The sequence below is a fragment of the Hemibagrus wyckioides genome, linkage group LG09, assembly GCF_019097595.1.
Source record: "Hemibagrus wyckioides isolate EC202008001 linkage group LG09, SWU_Hwy_1.0, whole genome shotgun sequence".
Classification (NCBI taxonomy): domain Eukaryota; kingdom Metazoa; phylum Chordata; class Actinopteri; order Siluriformes; family Bagridae; genus Hemibagrus; species Hemibagrus wyckioides.
The window spans coordinates 25,113,048-25,125,656 of NC_080718.1; the positions used below are offsets into that span (position 1 = coordinate 25,113,048).

The 12,609-nt window shown below is 43.5% G+C and overlaps 1 protein-coding gene across 5 annotated transcripts in view; it reads left to right on the top strand.

The window, feature by feature from the left end:
• The window catches only part of ehbp1 (EH domain binding protein 1), a 161,348-nt gene that overhangs the window by 40,435 nt on the left and 108,304 nt on the right, over nt 1-12,609 (top strand). For 3 of the 5 annotated variants that reach the window (XM_058398826.1, XM_058398827.1, XM_058398829.1), the window contains exons 6-10: nt 2,420-2,601; nt 5,666-5,805; nt 8,556-8,648; nt 9,697-9,822; nt 10,094-10,349. In XM_058398826.1, coding sequence (XP_058254809.1) covers nt 2,420-2,601; nt 5,666-5,805; nt 8,556-8,648; nt 9,697-9,822; nt 10,094-10,349 — 797 coding nt within the window. The remainder of the gene's footprint in view (nt 1-2,419; nt 2,602-5,665; nt 5,806-8,555; nt 8,649-9,696; nt 9,823-10,093; nt 10,350-12,609) is intronic. The other 2 variants (XM_058398828.1, XM_058398830.1) reach the window with 1 other exon arrangement.

Genomic DNA, 12,609 nt, shown 5'->3' on the forward strand with positions numbered 1-12,609 from the left:
AAGGGATTTATTTATATGTCTGAGTGACGGAGCCGGTCAGTGATCGGAGGAAACGTAGCAGCTGAAGCCTGAATGAAAAGCAGCGCGAATTAAATAGAGCTGTTACGAAAGTATTCCTTTAATCAGACACTTTTTCGAGCCGTGTGACGAAACATCCAGGGAATTGTGCTGATTCTGTAAAGAATAAAACTGAATGAAGTGAGAGAAAAGAAAAGAGGAGAGTTTAATATGTGGGGTATGTGTTAGAGCATCATTAAAAGACGTATAAGAGTCGTTCGGTATGATCCAGTGTGGGCATGCGGCAGCGTGTGATCAGGGAAGCGGGCGAGGCATGCTGGGTCAGGAATGTTTCTGACCAGGAGGCAGTCAGGATGTCTTTAAGAGGGTAAAGGGGTTGATGTGTCTGTGCCTTCTTTTTCTAACCTCTAAATATTGAACAAATGTCTTCAGAGAGAGATTAGAGATTTTTGATTTGCAGTGGCAGACAGGAGCGAGGCAGCAGGGATGCGCTGTCACACACTCCTCTTTACTCTAGTGTGTGGCAGAGAGAGGTGTGTTTGCAGTGCTGAAACGGTCTCTTTGGTCATGCCTCCTTCTGGAAACCGATTGCACCTGCTGCACTGCTGCTGCAAGACTGCCACATGACCGGCTACAGCTCTCAGTGAATTCAGAGAGAGACACTGTGTGTGTGTGTGTTTGTGTGTGTGAGAGAGACAGAAAGAGTGTGTGTTTGGCTGTGAGAGTGAGACCGACTAGGTGTGTGTGTGTGTGACTGAGAGAGACAGAATCTGTGAGTGAGAGAGAGAGAGACCGTGTGTGTGATTTTAAGAGACACCGTTTGTATGAGACACAGAGAGAGGCTGAGTGTGTGAGTGAGAGATGGGGAAAGAGTGAGACCGAACAAGTGTGTGTGTGTTTGAGTGAGCAAGACTGAGATTGTGTGTCCGTGTGTAAGAGTGAGACCAAGTGTGTGTTTGTGTGTGAGAGAGAGAGAAATACAGAGAGAGAGTGTGTGTGTGTGTAAGAGAGGGACCGAATGTGTGAGTGAGACAGAGAGAGAGAGAAGCGTACGGAGTGTGTGTGTGTAAGAGAAAGACCAAATGTGAGAGAGAGAGAGAGAGAGAGAGACTGTGTGTGTGAGAGAGAGTGAGAGAGCTATGATTCTGACCATGTTGCTCATATCTCCTGTCAGTGGGTTTAATGTTATAGCTGATAGCTGTATGTTGTTAGTGACTGCAGTCCGTTTGCTTAATTGCTTCAGTTTATTAACTAATCACCAACCTGACCCAGAGCAGCCTGGGTGAGCTAAACCAACCCAGACCTGTGTTCATGAAGCTAAAAACTATAACTAGTTTGCATCCTTGGCTTGTGTATGTAGTCATCATTGTAAAATGAATTTTATTAAATCATGACTCTTTATGTATGAGTGCACCTGACCCTTTGTGTATCCAAATAAAGCTCATAAATACCATGTGACCCTTGACCTTAGCTGCATACAGTATTTCACCCCAGTCTGACTCTTGTCCCTCGTGTTCCTGATGTCTGGAATTCTGAGCTACAGGGGGCGCCATTGACCACCGAGCCGCTCACACGTCCCGGATACAGAGACAGTGCAGGGTTTAATACACAAACATCCTGATAACATCTGGTTCAGATTGTTTACTTCTTTCTTTGGATGCAGTTCATTCAGAGGAAATCATGTTGCTTGATATACAGTTGTGGGGGGTGAGGTTGCATTTACCAGGTGGAAAATATTGAGGAAGATATCGTGTGTGTGTGTGTGTGTGTGTGTGTGTGTGTTAGTTCATAGCATATTAAAGCAGGTCAAGCGAAGGCTTTTGCATTGTGGATTAGGTCAAGAGCTTCTTCCTGTTGTTTATTCTTCTGAAGTAACACTTTGAAGAAATGGCAGGAAAACACTCCTAATGACACTCTTATTTATTTGTTTATTTATTTATTCTGGGCTGCTGTGTGTTAGTATGGCATGTCTTGGATCAGAAAGGCGGCGCTTAAATTCAGCTCAGTCAGCTGTTCACAAACATGATCACGTGACAGAAATCTTCTAAGATGTGATGTAGGATAGCGCTTAGTGTCAAATATTAATTAGCACAACACTGCGCTGATGTTAGCCAGCTAGTTAATGTCGGTGTAATGATGTATGATCTTGAAGCTCCGCCCACTGATACGTGAGGATTTCTCTTATATCTGTTTAGTCGCGTATGTTCTATATGTTTATATACATTCATGTTGCTGATGATGTCTGTCTGTCTGAGTGTGTGTGTCTGTCTGTCTGTGTCTTTGAGTGTGTTTGTGTCTCTCTCTCTCTCTCTCTGTCCCTAGCAGCACAGGCGACTTCTCTATATTACTCCAGCTCTGAAGTATTACTTATTATATTTCTCTCTCTCTCTCTCTCTCTCAGGAGTCTCCATCCGGTCGGAGGAAAGCCCTGGCCACCAGCAGCATCAACATGAAGCAGTACGCGAGCCCCATGCCCACGCAGACGGACGTCAAGCTCAAGTTCAAGCCTCTCTCCAAGAAGGTGGTTGCGGCCACGCTGCAGTTCTCACTCTCCTGCATCTTCCTGCGAGAAGGAAAAGCAACGTGAGTCCGTCTTCACCCCCTGAGAGAAACCCAGCCTCCTCTCCAGAGCTCACTTCTCTCTTCCACCTGTTATCTACAGCCTCATCTTTTTTACCTCCTCACACTTTCTCTCTCTCTCTCTTTCTTTTTCTCTCCTTCGCCCCTCACAGACTCTCGCTCTACTAATGAGTGACATTCCTCACATTCCCCGAATTCCTCATCTATCACTCCACATCTATCACTCTTCATTTCTCTCTCTCTCTCTCTCTCTCTCTCTCTCTCTCCTCTGTCTCTCTCTCTCTCTCTCTCTCTCTGTGTCTGTCTGTCTCTCTCTCTCTCTCTCTCTCGGTCTCTTTTTCTTTCTCTCACACTGTTTTTCTCTCTCTCTCTCTCTCTCTCTGTCTCTCTCTCTCTGTCTCTCTCTTGCTGTCTCCTTCTCTCTCTCTATCTCTGTCTCTTGCTGTCTCTTTCTCTCACTCTCTCTATTGCTGTCTTTCTCTCTCTCTCTCTCTCTCTCTCTCTCTCTCTCTCACACACACACTCTCTCTGAGCTTCTGTCCAGAAACAGTTTAATGCATGTCTCTGACACTTAACACACTGAGTGTATGTTTTTACTACATGATTCTTTCATATCAACGAGGCCAACGTTGCTTCCCTAAGAAAACACTTTTGCCGTTGACTCTTTCGCGAAGAAATGTTTCTATCACTCGTCTATATATAGCATGAGCTTCATCAGCTGAAAAAGTGAAACACATCACCTGGGCTTCGTCCAGTCTGGATCTGTAATCAGTGTAGCTTTAGCTTTCTGTATCTCACCTGACTGGCGTGAAATCCGACATGGCTCTTTTGCCATGGAAGCTTCTCCACTGTGAGCTTCGTTCCTTCTGAGATGCTTTTCTCCTCACTGCGGTTGTAAAGAGTGACTATTTGAGCTACAGCTACAACCTGTAAGGAGAGGTTCTAGCTCAAGTGGTTAAGGCTCTGGGTTGTTGATAGGAAGAGATTCAAGATGCCACCATTGGGCTCTTGAGCAACGCCTCCTGCTCCTCCAGGGGTGCTACATCATGGCTGACCATGTGCTCTGACCCCAACCCTCCAAGGATGGTATATGTGAAGAAAGAATGTGACTGTGCAAATAATGTATCTGTGACAAATAAAGACAACTTAACCTTTAATCAAACCGTTTTCACCAAATGAACTGCTTTCTAGATCTTTTTGTCCTTCTGTGTGAACTTTTTAGAGAAATATTAATCCCTGCAGTTTCTGACACACCCATTTACTCACATTTATTTTTTCCCTTCAATTTTGGGTGATCACGCATGGTCTCGACCAGCACATGAGCTCCAGTCAGTAATTACAGTCATACACTATGTGAGTTTATAAGGGGATAAGTAGAAAGCGCTTGTCTTTCTCACGCGTCAGTTCCAGTCTGCTGCTTATTGTCGCCTCTGTTAGCATCGCTGGTCAGATTAAAACCCTGCCACATGTTGGGAGAAGAATCTGATGCAACAGGCACCCCTGCATTCTCTCCAGCCCCTGAATACGCTTTAGAAATGAAAGGATATTCGAGAGGCGGATATTCCAACTCTTTTTCTTTTTTCCCCTCGCTCTCTGTTTGACATTCATGTCACTGCGATCCCAACAAACAGCACAGAGATGAAATATTTCCAGCCGCTGGCCCTGAAAGTGTAAATATCTCTCACCTGGACAGAATATCCTTTTCTTTTTGTCCCCCCCGTATATATATATTTTCTCAGCTCCACCACCCCTACATCTCTACCTCCCTACCACCACCACCACCCCCTCTTAAAGAAAGTGAGTGTGAGAGGCATATATAACGTGCGCAGGCCTTTTGTGTTATCGGCCCACGCACGTTTTTATGTGCACGTAACCCCTCTTAACCCGCCGGAATGATGTCACGGGCACACAAATAAACTCCATTACATACGTTCAAATAAGCTCCGGCACGAGCAAAAGAAAGGTTGGAGCGCATTGGCGGCGGGGTGATGGAGAAAGAGGGAGCGAGGACGAAGGGTCGGGAATGAGAATAAGATACAGAGGGAGAGAGAGAGAGAGAGAGAGCTAGAGTTGTTGCTAATCCTGTGGTTTTATCTCCAGTGGTGGAAACTCAGGCAGGACCGAGTGTGTTCATGCTGCTGCTTCTCATGAGGAAGAGCGTAAAAAAACACACTGTTAACGTTCTTTCTCTCTCTCTCTTTCTTTCTCTCCCTTTCTTTCATACTTTATCTCCCTCTTTCCATCTTTTGCTCTCTTACCTTTTTCTCTGTCACTCTTTTTCTCTTTCTCTATCTCTATCTTTCAGTCTTTCACTCTCCTTTTCTCTCTCTCTCTCTCTCTCTCTCTCTCCTTTCTCTTGTTCTCTCTCCCTTCTGTCTCTCTGTCTCTCTCTCCTTTCTCTTGCGCTCTCTCTCTCCTTTCTCTTGCGCTCTCTCTCTCGCGCTCTCTCTCTCCTTTCTCTTGCGCTCTCTCTCTCGCGCTCTCTCTCTCCTTTCTCTTGCGCTCTCTCTCTCACACTCTCTCTCTCCTTTCTCTTGCGCTCTCTCTCTCGCGCTCTCTCTCCTTTCTCTTGCTCTCTCTCTCTGTCTCTCTCTCTCTTCTTTCTCTCTCTCTCTCACTCCGTGTGTGTCTCTATCTCTCTGTCTCTGACTTTAATTCAGTTCACTTCAGTTCAGTGAGCTTTATTCAGATGACTAGAGTGTTTCCATTGTTTTAGTACAAAGTATTAGTTTAAGGATCAATAAATATCAAAAGAGGAAATGAATAAAAATAATCATCATCATAATAATATAAATAATATGTGGAGCATGAGTCTTATTAGTTGTTCCTCAGGTTGTTATAGTCAGTCACACATTTTGCTGCATTCCTCCTTTTCTGCAGTACAGGCAGCGTCTCTGTATTACTGCATCTCTCTCTCTCTCTCTCTCTCTCTCTCTGTCACTCACTCTGGTCATCTATCTCTAAATAAATAAATAATTTTAACATATAAGAGGTGTGTGTGTGTGTTGATGCATGTTTGACCTGCTCACTGGCCCAGTGCATCATTCGTTTTCACTTTCTCCTTTAGAGATGAAGACATGCAGAGTCTGGCCAGTCTGATGAGCATGAAGCAGGCCGACATCGGCAACCTGGATGACTTCGAGGAGGAGAACGAGGAGGATGAGGAGAACCGCGTCAATCAGGAGGAGAAAGCCGCCAAAATCACAGGTGAGGAAGAGGAGCATGGAGAGTCGCCTCTTATTGTCGTTCTGTTCATTTACAGTCAAACTGATACTCTTTTGTACTTATAATCCTCACCTTTGCCAGTCGAGTAACTTTCACAGGAGTTGTGTTTGTGGTATTTATTTATTTATTTATTTACTTACTTATTTTTTTTAAAGACAATAATAATTCAATTATTTCTTCTTGAAAACTTATGAAAACAGTCTGAGAGAGGGCTGTCAATCATTTTAGGCCACACCCACCTAGTTCCCAGCTGCTAAATTTATTTCTTAATTTTTTTAAATGTATAAAAATATTTTTAATGTATTGTTTTAATTTGTCAGAAAGACACTAGAAGGATTGTTAAGAAAACAAATTTTTTATTTAATTTTTCTTTAATTCCCTTCAATCATTTTTGAATTTATTTTTATATTTTAAAAATTATAATTTTTTATTTTATTTTATTTTTTTTAATTGTTTATTAGGTATAAATGGGTGTCTGGATTCCTTAAGAAATTTTTTTTATTAAAAATTAATTTCTATTTTATGTCGCACTTTTTTTTCCGCAGAAGGATTTCATTCCACAGGTATAAGTGAATTGGATTGGATGTGTAATAGAGCACTATAGCATCTAAAAGTCTGATGCCACAGAAATAATGTTAAGGTTTTACCCCCTGACCCACAGGGATATTAATGAAAATAAAACGAAGTGTTTATTATTGAGTGTTAGACTTCCAGCCATCAGTCTGGTCATCAGTGTGCCTTCAGACTGCATTTAAGGTTATTAATCTGAAGTGACCTTCATGACTGATTTTCTTAAAAACTCAAGCGCTGTCCATCATCAAAGTGATCCTGTTCTACAGTCTGAGCTATAAGTGTTACATAACTTGTGGAACTTGTGGAAGAAGTGAAACCTTCAGACTCTTGTTTGTTTATTTGTTATTTTTTTTGGATGTTTGTGCAGGCCGGTGTATGTGTTTCCTGTTGATCTTTTTCTTTTCTTTTTTTTCCTGACGACTTGCACCAGTTTTTCTTCACATGATTGTGTGCAGGAGAGTGTGTGTGTGAGAGTGACTGAATGAGAGTGTGTGTGTGAGAGTGACTGAATGAGAGTGTGTGTGTGTGAGAGTGACTGAATGAGAGTGTGTGTGTGTGAGAGTGACTGAATGAGAGTGTGTGTGTGTGAGAGTGACTGAATGAGAGTGTGTGTGTGTGAGAGTGACTGAATGAGAGTGTGTGTGTGTGAGAGTGACTGAATGAGAGTGTGTGTGTGAGAGTGACTGAATGAGAGTGTGTGTGTGTGTGTGAGAGTGACTGAATGAGAGTGTGTGTGAGAGTGACTGAATGAGAGTGTGTGTGTGAGAGTGACTGAATGAGAGTGTGTGTGTGAGAGTGACTGAATGAGAGTGTGTGTGTGAGAGTGACTGAATGAGAGTGTGTGTGTGAGAGTGACTGAATGAGAGTGTGTGTGTGTGAGTGACTGAATGAGAGTGTGTGTGTGAGAGTGACTGAATGAGAGTGTGTGTGTGTGAGTGACTGAATGAGTGTGTGTGTGAGAGTGACTGAATGAGAGTGTGTGTGTGAGAGTGACTGAATGAGAGTGTGTGTGTGTGAGAGTGACTGAATGAGAGTGTGTGTGTGAGAGTGACTGAATGAGTGTGTGTGTGTGAGAGTGACTGAATGAGAGTGTGTGTGTGAGAGTGACTGAATGAGAGTGTGTGTGTGAGAATGACTGAGAGTGTGTGTGAGAGTGACTGAGAGTGTGTGTGAGAGTGACTGAGTGTGTGTGTGTGAGAGTGACTGAATGAGTGTGTATGTGTGAGAGTGACTGAATGAGAGTGTGTGTGTGAGAGTGACTGAATGAGAGTGTGTGTGTGAGTGACTGAATGAGAGTGTGTGTGTGTGAGAGTGACTGAATGAGAGTGTGTGTGTGTGAGAGTGACTGAATGAGTGTGTGTGTGTGAGTGACTGAATGAGTGTGTGTGTGAGAGTGACTGAATGAGAGTGTGTGTGTGAGAGTGACTGAATGAGAGTGTGTGTGTGTGAGTGACTGAATGAGAGTGTGTGTGTGTGAGAGTGACTGAATGAGAGTGTGTGTGTGTGAGTGACTGAATGAGTGTGTGTGTGAGAGTGACTGAATGAGAGTGTGTGTGTGAGAGTGACTGAATGAGAGTGTGTGTGTGAGAGTGACTGAATGAGAGTGTGTGTGTGAGAGTGACTGAATGAGAGTGTGTGTGTGAGAGTGACTGAATGAGAGTGTGTGTGTGTGAGAGTGACTGAATGAGAGTGTGTGTGTGAGAGTGACTGAATGAGAGTGTGTGTGTGTGAGAGTGACTGAATGAGAGTGTGTGTGTGTGAGTGACTGAATGAGAGTGTGTGTGTGAGAGTGACTGAATGAGAGTGTGTGTGTGTGAGTGACTGAATGAGAGTGTGTGTGTGAGAGTGACTGAATGAGAGTGTGTGTGTGAGAGTGACTGAATGAGAGTGTGTGTGTGAGTGACTGAATGAGAGTGTGTGTGTGTGAGTGACTGAATGAGAGTGTGTGTGTGTATGAGAGTGTGTATGTGTGAGTGAGAGTGTGTGTGTGTGAGTGAGAGAGAGTGAGTATATGAGTGTGTGTGTGTGTGTGTGTGTATGTGTGAGTGAGTGTGTGTGTGTGTGAGTGAGAGAGAGTGAGTATATGAGTGTGTGTGTGTGTGTGTGTGTGTGTGTGAGTATTGATGTGTTTTGTTGTTGCCTGGCCGCTCTGTTTGCAGAGATAGTCAGGCAGTTAAATGCCCTCAGCAGTATAGATGGAGACGCAGATGAAGGCCCAAAGCACGTCCTCAAAGCAGCCTGTTCTCCTGCAGGTCTTCAGCTTTCAGCTTTAACTTCACATTTCACTCCCTTCTGTCTCCTGTGCACTCTTTCACTCTCTCCCATCACTCTTTCCCTTTCCTCTTTCCCATCCCTATCTCCCGTCCCCCTCTCCCATCACTCTCCTCTATTCCTTACTCTCGTCCTTCTCTCCTGTCCCTTTTTTGTCCCTATCTTCCGTCCCTTTTTTGTCTCTCTCTACCATTCCTCTCTCTTGTCCCTATCTCCCATACCTCTTGTCTCCCTCTCTTCCATCCCTCTCTCTTGTCCCTCCTTGTCTCTCTCTCCCGTCACTCCTCTATCCCTGTCTCCCTCCCCTCCCTCTTGCCCCTCTCTCCTGTCGCACTCCTCTATCCCTGTCTCCCATCCCTCTCTCTTGTCTCTCTTTCCCGTCTCTCTCTTGCTCTCTCTGTCCTCTGTCTCCTCCCTTCTTTGCATCATGGTGCTGTTTGTCGTGTATCGTGACGCCGTTCAAAAAACATGTGAAGTGCTTTTGGGTTCAGTTCCATTTTCTTTACTTGCCGCCTTCATTTGGTCCCTGTTTTCTGGTCGATCTTTGGGTTGATTTATTTTTCTGAGGTTTGCAGTGAACCAGGCCTCCCTCATTGGCCTGTTGCAGTTTTATGTCCCTTTAATGGGACGGTGATTTACTCATAATGTGCAACGGTTTCATTATAGCCATTAGAACATAACACAGAGCTGGAACTTTGACCTCTTTCTGTCGGTTCCAGTTAGCTTATTGTTCAGTCTAAAATCCCTCGTGGAAATGTCCGCTTCAGTAAAGTTAGAACTTTAATCAGATTTTTAATCACTATTATTAAAAGCGGTTCAATCCGGTTCACTCCAAAACGCAGGGTTGTTGTCTGTCTTGTTTTTGTTTTTTAATACATTATTGCTTCATTGATGTATCATAAGCTTTTTTATTCTAAGCATATTCATTAATGAGTCATAATGGTGTAGTCATTCTCTCTCTCTGTGTGTGTGTGTGTGTGTGTGTGTGTATCGTCTCTTGGTCTCCTCACTCCTGTTTGCTTTGTCCAGAGTTAATCAGTAAGCTGAACTTCCTGGAGGAAGACGATCAGGAGCAAACCCTCACCAGCTCCAACCCCTTCGAGGAGGCGGATGACCCGGTGAACCTCAACCCGTTCAGTGACCCCGACGAGGAGGGTAAGGGAGTGAACTTTAACCTGGTGCATGACCCTCAGCTTAAACGCTTGTCTCAGAAAATTAGCTTACAGAATGAGAGGAGTGTTCTCCTCTTGTATCTTGTATCTGTAGTTTATTAGCAATCAATCGATCAGGCTTCATAAGGATTTAAGAAGAATCACAGCTCCATGATGTTAGCATTGGAAGTAAAAGGCTTCTCACTTTTGTTTCTGTTTCGAACACAGTCTAGACCTCGTTTTATTCCTTCCTGTTGTTTATGTGTCTGGTCCAGAATCAGGCCCGCCACCCCCTCTGGAGTCCACCTTAAAAGACGAGGACTCTGCAAATCCACTGAATCCGTTCGACGAGCCGGAGCCAGAGCCGGAGCCAAATCCCGAGCAGCCCGATTGTAAGAACCCCTTTGATGAACCCGAGCCGGAGAGTTTACCCCCGAAAGGCAGCTCCAGGAAGATCCCACGTCCTGTGGACATGAGCAAATACCTGTACGCAGACAGCAGCAAGACGGAGGAGGCCGAGGAGCTGGACGAGTGAGTGGGAGATGAAGTGGGAACGCAGCACTGGGGTCATGAGTGATTGTAGATAACACACTTTTGTCTGAAGGTGGAAATCATTGGTAAAATGTTTGTACTGCTCTTAAGTGATGCCTCACTGCCCTTTTCATGTAGTCTAGTGTAGCTTCTGACCCGTTAGTGCTACTATACTTTAGCACTGTGCTGTTTCATGACCTGCTCTAAAGATTTCCTTATACAGCTTTCAGTTTCCGTCAGTCTCCTTCCTTTCAATTCTATTATAATGAAGCACTTTTAATTCTTTTCCTTTAAGATCACCATACACTTTAATCTAATTCATTTCCTTTTGTTTCCTTTAGTTCACTTCTCTTCAATTTTATTTCATTTTTACAATTCTCATTTCTTTTCAATTCTCTGTATTTCCCTTCAGTCTTTTTTCCTTTTCAATTGTCTTTCCTTTTTAATTTTCCTTCCTTCCCTTTATTTCTTTTTCCTTTTTAATTTTCCCTCCCTTTATTTCTTTTTCCTTTTAAATTCTCCTTCCTTCCCTTTAATTCGTTTTCCTTTTCAATTCCCCTTCCTTCCCTTTAATTCTTTTTCCTTTTCAATTCCCCTTCCTTCCCTTTAATTCCTTTTCCTTTTCAATTCTCCCAGTCCTTCCCTTTATTTCTTTTTCCTTTTCAATTCCCCTTCCTTCCCTTTAATTCTTTTTCTTTTACAATCACTTCCCCTTTCTTCCCTTTATTTCTTTTTCCTTTTCAATTCCCCTTTTCCCCCTTCAGTTCTTTTTACTTTTCAGTTCCCCTTCCTTCCCGTCAATTCTCTTTCCTTTTCAGTTCTCCTTTCTTCCCTTCAGTTCTTTTTTCTTTTTTTTAACTCTCCTCCCCTCCTTTAATTTCTATTTAATTCACTTCAATTGTCTTTCATTGCCTTCAATTCTGTTAAATTCTCTTCAATTATTCTACATCTTATTCTTATTCTTGTCCTCCTTTTGCTTCCTACCCCAGTTCTCTTTACTTTAGATCTCTTTCTTTCCTTACAATTTTCTTTTCTTCCCATCAGTTCTTCTTTTCAGTTCACTCTAGTTCCATTCAGTTTCATTCTCCTCAATTCCTTCCACTTTCTTTCTTTCCTTCCTTTCACTTTCATTTTAATTCCCTGTAGTTCCCTTCAACGCACTTCCTTTTATTTCCCTTACATTCAGTTTCCTTCATTTCCCTTCACTTCTCACCAGATCACTTTCTTTCAATTCTCTTCAGTTCCTTTTAATTCTCCTCAGTTCCCTTCCTTTCATTCATTTGTTCTGTCCTTCTTTCTTCCTTCTGTCCATCCATCCCCACCCTCTTTCCCTCCAACTATTCCTCCCTCCCTCCCTCTATTTCTCCTGCTTCATCCAGGTCAGGGTTTTGGAGCCTAATTCTGGGTGCAGGGCAGGAATAGGGTGAAGAAATTCCACACCAAATTCTAATATGAAATTTCTGACGTGAGTGTGAGTGTGTGTGTGAGTGAAAGTAGGAGCTGGTGTGAAAGTCTGGAATAGAGAGTGTATATATGGGGAAAAGGAGCATCCATATATTTGATTAGTTTAGTGTGTGTGTGTGTGTGTGTGAGAGAGAGAGAGAGAGAGAGAGAGAGAGAGAGAAAAAGCAGTAAGCAAGGGTTTTTCAGCAGAACAAGGCAGCTGTTGTTCCAGGCATTCTTTCTCCTTGTCTGTACATCTATATCCTTTCTCCTCAGCTTCTCTCTCTCTCTCTCTCTCTCTCTCTCTCTCTCTCTCTCTCTCATACACCATTCTAACACACAGATTGTTTGTCTAACCCAACGTTAAAACCCATGATGACCAGTTTTTCCTCCTCACACTCTATGACCTCTCCTACTCTTACGGCTTTTCACACACATTTAAACATCCACAGTTGTTTTCTCTTCCCCGTTCCATTCTCTCTCTCTCTCTCTCTCTCTCTCTCACTCACTCACTCATACACACACACACACACACACACACAACTCGAGATGTGTCTCTAACCTTGTCTTTCAACCGAATAGCTTTCTTTCCATTGTGTTAGTGTGTGCGCTGAGTGACTGCTCCTTGCACAGCAGTGTGTATTGATGCCGTGCATGTCTGCCTGTCAGTGAGTGCATCACCGGGGCCAGAGGTCAGAGTTCACAAGGTGTGACCCCCCCCGGAACACCTGGATGCTCTGGAACTCAGCGGAGCGTTTTATTGGCTCAAACAGCGCTGATGCTCCTCTTACCTTTCTCCTGAAACACACACACACAC